This window comes from Schistocerca gregaria, unplaced genomic scaffold, assembly GCF_023897955.1.
Source record: "Schistocerca gregaria isolate iqSchGreg1 unplaced genomic scaffold, iqSchGreg1.2 ptg000097l, whole genome shotgun sequence".
Classification (NCBI taxonomy): domain Eukaryota; kingdom Metazoa; phylum Arthropoda; class Insecta; order Orthoptera; family Acrididae; genus Schistocerca; species Schistocerca gregaria.
This window is the reverse complement of record NW_026061713.1, coordinates 1,922,392-1,933,290: the sequence shown is the minus strand read 5'-3', so window position 1 is coordinate 1,933,290 and position 10,899 is coordinate 1,922,392. Positions and strand designations below refer to the sequence as shown.

The 10,899-nt window shown below is 44.1% G+C and overlaps 1 protein-coding gene across 1 annotated transcript; it reads left to right on the top strand.

Moving 5' to 3' along the window:
* Window positions 1-8,997: 8,997 nt before the first annotated feature.
* On the top strand, window positions 8,998-9,878 carry LOC126301740 (putative uncharacterized protein ASB16-AS1). Its single transcript, XM_049991712.1, has 2 exons — window positions 8,998-9,089; window positions 9,629-9,878. Exons 1-2 carry the CDS (start codon window positions 8,998-9,000, stop codon window positions 9,876-9,878), a joined length of 342 nt encoding a protein of 113 aa, XP_049847669.1.
* The last annotated feature ends 1,021 nt before the right edge of the window (window positions 9,879-10,899 follow it).

Genomic DNA, 10,899 nt, shown 5'->3' with positions numbered 1-10,899 from the left:
CGTCGAAGCGGCGTCAAATCGATAGACTTGCACTAGGCGAACGCTCTACCCGACGGGAGGCCCTAGTCACACGACAATTACATTTACACCAGACCTTTCTCCCACGATTGTCTCGTCTGCCTGACGACAAAGAGAAGAGGCTGGGTAGCATGCGATTAGTAGCGAGCATCTGCAGCGCGTCACTCTGTCCACGTGTTTAGGGGAACTAGTAAGAAGCGATATCAAACGGTGCGCACAAAAAAATTACCAGCAGAGCGGGGAACAGAAGACTTAGCTTTGTTGAAACGGTTCTGGCAAAGTGCCTTGCACGTGTTATAGAAAGCGCACACTAGATCCTAGTGTAACAGCTTCTTCAATACTGGTGCAGACTTTAAAGCCTAAGTTAGACAGGCACGATAACAGAAGCAGAACGAATTCAGAGACGCGCTGTCAGGATCGTAACAGACAGCTGTAGCAAATGCGACAGAAATACTCGCAAATTGGCGTATTTCTGAGGAAGGAGGCTAAATTTAGAGAATTTGAGGAAAACCGTGCAATCCATTCTGCTGACACACTGTGTCACTGTAGCATATCGCGTGAAGGTAAAGCGAGAACGTCTGGAGCGCGCACAACAGGCGTATGGTTTTCCCTCGCTCAGTACGAGAATGGAATTGGACAGCAAATCGCGAACATCGGTAGGAAGTACTCTTGTTGGGGAACGAAGACTTCTATGCCATCTGTCGAGAACTGCAAACATCACTCCAGGAGAGCGCCATCCCTTAGCGACAGCATCCAACTTGATCTTGTACGCAATCTCGTGACAGAAGGCAAAACCACGAACTCACTATGACAGAAGCAGTAGCTACGAACTTGGGGAGGCTGCGCCGGAAGCAGACGACTTCGCGTTCGAACGCGACGGGTTTCGTCAGCCAAATAAACGCCTTCGATGGTTCTACAGCTGCAGAAGAAGTCTAACACTTCCAGGTACGCCTACAGGAAACATTGGAAGAGTTGGCCCGACTCAACGATACAATACAGGACTTGCTGGATGACTCTGAATACGAAGCCGGCACAGAAGCCAGTGGGGAATACACTGATAAATGCAAACGCGCCCTCTGAAAGGCGAAAGGACTTTTAGGAGGGGCGCGCTCAGGGGACAGAAATGCGAAGCCAGCGGCCCAATAACACGACTTTATGGACACAAAATTGCCTACTATCAAACTGCACCCATTCTCAGGGGACACAGAAGGTTGGCCTCGATTTTGGGGGCAGTTCTTAGCTTCTATAGACTACAATCTGATAGTGTCAACTATGAACAATCTACCTGACAGCAAATTTTGAAATCCAAATATGAGGATAAGAACAGAATTATCCAAAGTCACCTGGATTTCTTGGAGAATCTTAACACTTCGACTTCCGGAGGCTCTCAATTCCATAAGCGCACCCAAGTACCACGAGCCCTAGGTGAAAATGTGGACTGTTGTGGGAGAGCGCTTGCACCCAAACTTCTTCGAGCCTTTCCTGAAGAAATCTGCAAAAATTGGCTTTCGCATGCCTGAAGGCAAAAGATTGAAGAAGCGAACCTTACCCGCCTTTGGAGTTCTTAAACGAAGAGGTGGAAGGAGCTATCAACACACGCAAAATTCGTGGAGAAACTGTTCCACACGAAAATTATGTACCAACAGTATCTATCTTCCATGTAAATGTTAAAACGAAGAGGGACAAGAAGAAACAACAGCCCTTCTGCGTGTATTGCGACGAAAGAGGGCACTGGGGCCAAGGCTGCCTAAAGATTGCAAGCTTGCAGGCAAGAATAGGCGCCCTCAAGACAATGAACCGTTGCTTCCTATGCCTGAGTCGTGGCCACAGCAGAAATCAGTGTTTCAAACGGGGAGAGGCGTCCTGTGTGAAATGTAAGGGGGAGCATCAGATTTCCATCTGTAGTAGCCAAACCACAACAGTAAATAAAATTAAAACTTTGACTTCTAAATTCACATACCTGCAGACTGCTCGTGTATCACGGGACTAACTGGTAAGAGCAAACAGACACGTGGCATCCTGGACACAGGAGGTCAATCGAGTTTCACTCACCATTCACTGACTGAATCTCTCCAAATAAGTGTCATTGGAAGCACTACTCTGAAGATACCTACTTTCGAATCCACTTACAGTTCATCGCTCTCAAGGAAGAAAGTGAAGTTAAACATACCAGTGACAGCCTTTGAAAGCACAAATAATTTTCACAGCAACCAACAGTGCCACAAGATGTACAAGATATGGCCTTGAGGGGTGGTACACCGTTTTTAGATCCTAAATCTACCTATTGAGATCCTGATTGGAGCTGATTATTACTTTGGAACAACCAATCAAGGTATCACCATCATAGGTTCTTCTACCAACAGTCTTCGGATATATTATCAGTGGAAACAGATCTAGCACCACGGTCAGCAGAGCAACCCTCAATTTCATTCAGGGCAGCTGCAGTGATATGTCTGATGAGTCAGTGCGCCGATTTTGGGACCTGGAGACAATCGGGATAACAGAACATCAAGAACCAGCATAACACCCATGGACTACCCTATTCTTCAGGAATTCCGAGAGTCATACTGTGTGGAATAATGGGCGCAGAGTTGTATCCCTGCCTCGAAAGAAGGATACGCTTCTCCCCTGCAACCGCACAACTGCTGAAGCGCGCCTTCGCTCCTTATAAAACAAGCTGCGAGGGAATGACGAGCTGAAGGTCATTTACCATGGGACCATGTCGAAGTATATTGAGAAGAACCAGGAAGACGTAGCACCTGAGGACTGTACTGCTGGAAACACATTCTACCTGCCACACCACATCGTGAAGAAACGCAGCAGTGGAAGTGTGAAGTACAGAATAGTCTTCGATGCATCTTCACATGAGCCAGAGTCTCTATCGCAGAATGATGCCCTCGAAAAGGGACCATATTTATTTCCGGATATTTTGGCAATCTTATTACGATTCCGCACACTTCCGGTGGGATTAGTGTGTGATGTGGACCAAACTTTCCTGCAGTTTACGTTGAATGAAGAAGACAGAGACCTCACGTGGTTTTTTTGGTATCGAGTCGAGCAAGCTGGAAATGGTGCCCAGATGACCACAAACGACGTGATTACATATCGCTTCAAACTTTTGCGATTTGGACTTGCACTGAACCCATTCCTTTTGTCAGCTGCCATAAGGGAGCTAGCAGCACTAAATAGTGAAAAATATCGGCAAGCTTCAGGACTTGTAAATAACTCAGTATTCGTGGACGACTTTGTAGCGAGTGTTAGAGAAGGCAACACCGTTGCAACTGTTTACCATGAACTGACAAAACTCTTCCAGCAGGTAAGTCTTCTATTGTCCAACTGGACGACTAATTCGAATGATCTGAAGGCAATATGGGATGTCAAAGGCCTTGAAACAAAGTCCACAGTCCAAGTTTTAGGAATTAATTGGAACACGGAAAATGACTATCTGCAGTGACTACAAGAAGATAGCTGAAGATCTAATGGACAAACCAGTTACCAAGAGAAATGTTCTTCGAGCAGCTGCTTAGTTTTATGACCCTGTTGGTGTGTTCACTCCTGTTGGGATCGTTTCAAAGCGAATTTTCCAAGACACATGGCTGAGGGGAGGAAGTCCTGCCGATAGATCTTGCATGTCGTTGGCACTCGTGGGTCTCAAAGCTTCATCACTTGTCATCACTGCATATTCCTAGATGGATAGGGACGCTAGGCACAGGTGGCTCTGCGGAGGTGCATGTATTCTGTGATGCATCTGAAAGAGCCTACGGCGCTGTTTTGTACGTAAGGACAGCTACTGAAACTGGATACAATGTGCACATTGTCTGTAGCAAGAACAGACTAGCCCCCATCAAGAAGGTAACTCTACCCAGGTTGGAGTTACTCGCTGCATTGGTTGGATCGCGACTCCTTCATTACTTTTGCCAGGAAACAGGGTTTCATGCCAACAGAGCTACCTTGTGGAGCGCACCCGACAGTCACTTTGGAATGGGTACGGAGTGATGCAAAGAAATGGAAAACCTTTATTTGTAATCGAGTAACAGAGATATTGACATACACCACACCCAGCCAATGGAGGCACTGTCCGGGAAGCCAAAATCCTGCCGATTAGAAGCAAATCTGCTAGCACTCTTGATATCTAGTGGGGTGGACCACTGTGGCTTTCAGAATACAAGCAGTTCTGGCCACTGGACATCCCAGCCAGAACTCCATCAATGCCAGAAGCCAAAACGAGAGCAAATATCACTCTTATCACCATCACTGAGCCACTACTGGACACAGCAAGGTCCAGTTCATATTGTCGAGTACTGCCTTTGTATTTCGATTTATCAGCACAACAAGAAACAAAAACAGAATCTCTGTCAGTTTGAGTGCTTTGGAATTACAAAATACCCGCACCTACTGGATCAGAAGAGTTCACGAGGAACTGGTGAACTGTCTGCACTGCGTAAGGGAGAACAATTTCCCAAGGAATCAAAGATCGCTCGATACAATCCCTTTATATCGGATGGCATCCTTCATCTTGGTGGTAGGCTGCAATGTGTTGCACTGTCACACTCAGAGAAGCATCCAATTATATTGGATGGACGTCACCATTTCACTGAGCTTTTCATCAGACATGTATGACTGCATCATCTCGGTGTGCAGATTATGTTAGGGGAGCTGCGAGAAGAATTTTGGATTCTGCGAGGACGACGAGCTGTTCGGAGAGTTGTTCTCTCTTGCCTACCGTGCAAGATAATACACAGTCGCCGGTATGAAGAGATGGAGGCCCCACAACCACTGGGCAGAGTTCAGCCTTCAAGACCATTTGCAGTAACGGGCATCGATTTTGCTGGACCATTATATGTCAAATCTGGGCATCAAACAAAAAGGTCCTACATTGTTCTATTCACATGTGCAACAACACAGGCCATTCATATTGAACTTGCAACTGACCGATTTTTGATGGTCGTGCAGTGCTTTGTAGGACGTAGGAGCCTGCCAGTCAGTGTCTACTCAGACAATGCCCCAACATTCCATGCAGCCGACTCAGAACTGTCAGAGTTCTACTGTGCCCACAGTGGAATCACTTCGAAATTCATACCACCACGGGCGGTAACTCATATTCTGTTTATCCTCAGTTCCATTGCACAAAGAGTAGTAACTCGTAATATGTGTACCCTCAGTTGCGTAATAGCAGCTGAAGAAATTAGTGTCTTACTTCGGGACACATTCGGTTCTCTTGTGAGCGCCTTCAAATTTGGAGTACTGAAATCAGTCACCTGTAAGACTTCCTCCGGCGCTCGACACAGTGTGCTGGAATCGCTTTACTGCAAAAGCGTCGGTCTCCAATCGACTCTTGTAGTGTTCTGGTATTGTCTGAAGGCCATCCACATCAAAAGCACATCGTTCTTAAGTTCTACTGACACGATCTGATTCAACTTGACCACTTCCAGGACTAAAGTAATATATTACAATAATATTTGAATGAAGAAATGTATTCAGTCATACTCAGATCATTGGCAATAATTACAAATAAAGGTTTGTTTATAAATAAGTAATCTAGTATTCTTGCATAAACGTGCTCACATTAAATGAGAACGAATTGTTACTAAAGTTTTTCTCAAGCATTATTTATGCCTTCTTGACGGAAGCGTTTTTTGCTTCTCTTTTGAATTGTGAAGTCTACTATCACATGCTTTTGATCAGTTTTAAATTAGCACAGTTTTATAATAGCAATTATAGTCAACATGTCAGATTCCTTAATCGCGCAGGTAGGTTAGAAATTCAAAAAGGGAAATGGATAGGTTAAAGTTAGATATAGTGGGAATTAGCGAAGTTCGATGGCAGGAGGAACAAGACTTCTGGTAAAGTGTATGCAGGGTTATAAATACAAAATCAAATAGGGGTAATACAGAAGTAGGTTTAATAATGAATAAAAAGATAGGAGTTCGGGTAAGCTACTACAAACAGCACAGTGAACGCATTATTGTGGCCAAGATAGACACGGAGCCCACGCCTACTACAGTAGTTCAAGTTTGTATGCCAACTAGCTTTGCAGATGATGAAGAAATTGAAGAAATATATTATGAGATAAACAATATTATTCAGATAGTGAAGGAGGACGAAAATATAATAGTCATGGGTGACAGGAATTCGATAGTAGGAAAAGGAATAGAAGGAAACGTAGTAGGTGAATATGGATTGGGGCTAAAAAATGAAAGAGGAAGCCGCCTGATAGAATTTTGCGCAGAGCATAACTTAATCACAGCTAACACTTGGTTCAAGAATCATGATAGAAGGTTGTATACATGGAAGAATCCTGGAGATACTAAAAGGTATCAGATAGATTATATAATGGTAAGACAGAGATTTAGGAACCAGGTTTTAAATTGTAAGACATTTCCAGGGGCAGATGTGGGCTCTGACAACAATCTATTGGTTATGAACTGTAGGTTAAAACTGAAGAAACTGCAAAAAGGTGGGAACTTAAGGAGATGGGACCTGGATAAACTAAAAGAACCAGAGATTGTACAGAGTTTCAGGGAGAGCATAAGGGAACAATTGACAAGAATGGGGGAAAGAAATACAGTAGAAGAAGAAAGGGTAGCTTTGATGGATGAAGTAGTGAAGGCACCAGAGGATCAGTCCTTGGGTGACAGAAGAAATTCTGAATTTAATTGATGAAAGGAGAAAATATAAAAATTCAGTAAATGAAGCAGGCTAAAAGGAATACAAACGTCTAAAAATGAGATCGACAACAGGAAGTTCAAAATGGCTAAGCAGGGATGGCTAGAGGACAAATGTAAGGATGCAGAGGCTTATGTCACGAGGGGTAAGGTAGATACTGCCTACAGGAAAATTAAAGACACCTTTGGAGAGAAGAGAACCACTTCAATGAATATCAAGAACTCAGATGGAAACCCATTTCTAAGCAAAGAAGTGAAAGCAGAAAGGTGGAAGGAGTATATAGAGGGCCTATACAAGGGCGATGTACTTGAGGACAATATTATGGAAATGGAAGAGAATGTAGATGAAGATGAAACGGGAGATACGATACTGCGTGAAGAGTTTGACAGAGCACTGAAAGACCTGAGTCGAAACAAGGCCCCGGGAGTAGACAACATTCCATTAGAACTACTGACAGCCTTGGGAGAGCCAGTCCTGACAAAAGTCTACGTTTTGGTGAGCAACATGTATGACACAGGCGAAATACCCTCAGACTTCAAGAAGAATATAATAATTCCAATCGCAAAGAAAGCAGGTGTTGACATGTGTGAAAATTATTGGACTATCAGCTTAAAATGTCACGGCTTCAAAATACTAACGCGAATTCTTTACAGACGAATGGAAAAACTGGTAGAAGGCGACCTCGGAGAAGATCAGTTTGGATTCCGTAGAAATATTGGAACACGTGAGGCAATACTGACCCTACGACGTATCTTAGAAGCTAGATTAAGAAAAGGCAAAGCTACGTTTTTTGAATTTGTAGACTTAGAGACAGCTTTTGACTATGTTGACTGGAATACTCTCTTTCAAATTCTGAAGGTGTAAGGGGTAAAATACGGGGATCGGAAGGCTATTTACAATTTGTACAGAAAGCAGATGGCAGTTACAAGAGTCGAGGGGCATGAAAGGGAAGGTGTGGATGGGAAGAGAGTGAGACAGGGTTGTAGCCTCTCCCCGATGTTATTCAATCTGTATATTGAGCAAGCAGTAAAGGAAACAAAAGAAAAATTCGGAGTAGGTATTAAAATCCATGGAGAAGAAATAAAAACTTTGAGGTTCGGCGATGACATTGTAATTCTGTCAGAGACAGCAAAGGACATGGAAGAGCGGTTGAACGGAATGGACAGTGTCTTGAAAGGAGGGTATAAGATGAACATCAACAAAAGCAAAACGAGGATAATGGAATGTAGTGGTATTAAGTCGGGTGATGCTGAGTTAGATTAGGAAGTGAGACACTTAAAGTAGTAAAGGAGTTTTGATATTTAGGGAGCAAAGTAAGTGATGATGGTCGAAGTAGGGAGAATATAAAATGTAGACTGGCAATGGCAAGGAAATCATTGCTGAAGAGAAGAAATTTGTTAACATTGAGTATAGATTTAAGTATTAGGAAGTCATTTCTGAAAGTATTTGTATGGATGGTAGCCATGTATGGAAGTGAAACATGGACGATAAATAGCTTGGATAAGAAGAGAATAGAAGCTTTCGAAATGTGGTGCTACAGAAGAATGCTGAAGATTAGATGGGTAGATAACATAACTAATGAGGAGGTATTGAATAGAATTGGGGAAGAAGAGGAGTTTGTGGCACAACTTGACTAGAAGAAGGGATCGGTTGGTAGGAGATGTCCTGAGGCATCAAGGGATCACAAATGTAGCATTGGAGGGCAGCGTGGAGGGTAAAAATCGTAGAGGGAGACCAAGAGATGAATACACTAAACAGATTCAGAAGGATGTAGGTTGCAGTAGGTACTGGGAGATGAAGAAGGTTGCACAGGATAGAGTAGCATGGAGAGCTGCATCAAAGCAGTCTCAGGACTGAAGACCACAACAACAAGATAGTCAACATTTGAATAAAGTTACTGGGAAAGTAGTACACTCGTCATTAAATAAATAGACAGATACGACTAAATATGAGATGTTTGTGTTGTAATCATTTGCTGTGTAGTTGTGGGGTACGCGATGTTGTGACAAACATTTGTATTAAAAAAATGTAAAAGACGTAATAAGCCGAAAAATAAAATAGATGCAGATACTTAGCTTTGACAGGTGATGGATATAGTGATTTGCTATGTAGTCTCAGATATCGTATGTTGAAATTGCAGAAGCGATTAATAGTTGTTAATCCAGAGGTTGACGGTGAAAATATTTAGTCAGTGTAAATTATTGAATTTTGTTGTTTCAAAGACATTGAAATTATTGCTGTTTCATTGGGTGTGGCCCATTTTTTGTGGGATCGCCGAAGTATTCCGGTTTACATTAATTTTTGGTTGTAAGAATGGCTGTAAAAGCCGTCCGCCCGCGTTCCGGTTCGCCCGGAGCCCCGCCCAGCGCACACAGGCCCCGCGGGCAGGCGGCCGTGCGTGTGACGTCAGCAGCTGCGCACCCTACGTTCCTAGCGACAGCCGGACCACTGTCACACGTCTCACGGCGACTGTCGACTTGGACGTTTCCCGACCTGTGCCCTTACCTTCAGTCATCACCGGAAGTTTTCAAGATCATCACGGGCTGCTAAGGTGCGAAATGGTTCCTCAGAGAATCGGCGACTGAGGGAACGTGTGAAAAACCCTGAGAATAAAAAGGGATAGCACGAAAGGACGTGTGTCAGGACATGAGAGAGATTCAATCCAGAAAGACGAAGTCGCAGAGAGCGAAAATAGTAGGGGGAAAATGGAGATTCGGAGGCGTGCCACAAATATTTAAGGGCATTGTAGTAAGTTAGATGACGAAGATGGCTCGAGGAGGGAAGTCGTGGCGTGCCGCATCAAACGAGTCAGTATGGCGAGTATCTGAAAAAGAATCAGGTAAACTCCTTTGGCGTGGCGTGAGCACAAGATGAGTACAAGTTTTATTGCGTAGAGAGTCTGTTTTGAGCTCGAACAAGAAAAGTGAGGAAGATTGTCCTGCAGCAAGTGGCGAGGAGAGCAGAGTGCGGCAGAAGACTGTGCCGCCGCGGCCGCCGCCCACTGCCGGCCGGCCTGCTGGCTCCCGGGGCACCGCGTGGGAGCGCCAGCGGCAGGGCAGCCGTGGGCGGGACAGGCCGGGTCCGGGTCCGGGCCGCGGCCGCCCGTCACGGCGCTGCCGGGGCTCAGGCTGCGCGCGGCGCCCCCTCGCTCTCATTCTTCCACTTGCCGTTGCATGTATGCCTTCCCAGTGTGACGGTCGCACAGATATTGACATTTTTAACGGTTGTAAACCGCAGTTAAGGTATTCCTTCTATTCCAGCGTCGTATTGTTCGTGGAAAGAAGGATTGTCGGTATGCTTCTGTGTGGGCTCTAATCTCTATCCTCATGGTCTCTTCGTCAGATATACGTAGGAGGGAGCCTACTTGACTCCTCGGTGAAGGTATGTTCTCCAAACTTCAACAAAAGCCCGCACCGAGCTACTGAGCGTCTCTCCTGCAGAGTCTTCCACTGGAGTTTATCTATCATCTCCGTAACGCTTTCGCGATTACTAAATGATCCTGAAACGAAACGCGCTGCTCTCCGTTGGATCTTCTTTATCTCTTCAATCAACCCTATCTGGTACTTAAGAGTAGCACATTTATTTAATGTCTATGAAAATAAAAAAGGATCGAAAGAGACGCGATTGTACGGCCAAGGAGGAAGGACGTACTTTATGGTACACACACTGTTTTGTTTCGCTGTACGGAGGGCAGTCACTTAGCGGTACACATATTTTATGTAAGTTATTCGTATTTCTGATACAATAAACTTGTTATTGTTATCACAAATTCAGTTTCTTTGTAATAGTTGTCACCTCAACTGCTCGCAGTGGCTAATTATTTTTAATTAGCATTTTTCCAGTAATTTGCGCTGCGAGAAGCTCATCTCTCTGGTCGGTCATTACGCGTCGAAGTATTAATTTATTTTTCAAAGTGTTAACAGTAACTGTAAATGCGAGAGATTTCGTTATAAGAACCTTTTTAAACTGGAACAGATAATTAATTTTTAAATTATACAGATTCCATGAGTTCAGTAAGTTTTATCCTGGCCGCTTCACGGCAACAATCAAAGTTCTCTCAAGTCTTGATTTGCAATCAATAAACAGAAATTAACAAAATTACATTCAATTCAGTTAATGGAAACTATATTTTAGTCACCACGTTCAAAATCTAAAGTTGGTACATAACAGCGGCCCTTCAAGAATCCGTTTCATATTTACTTACGCACCTAAGTA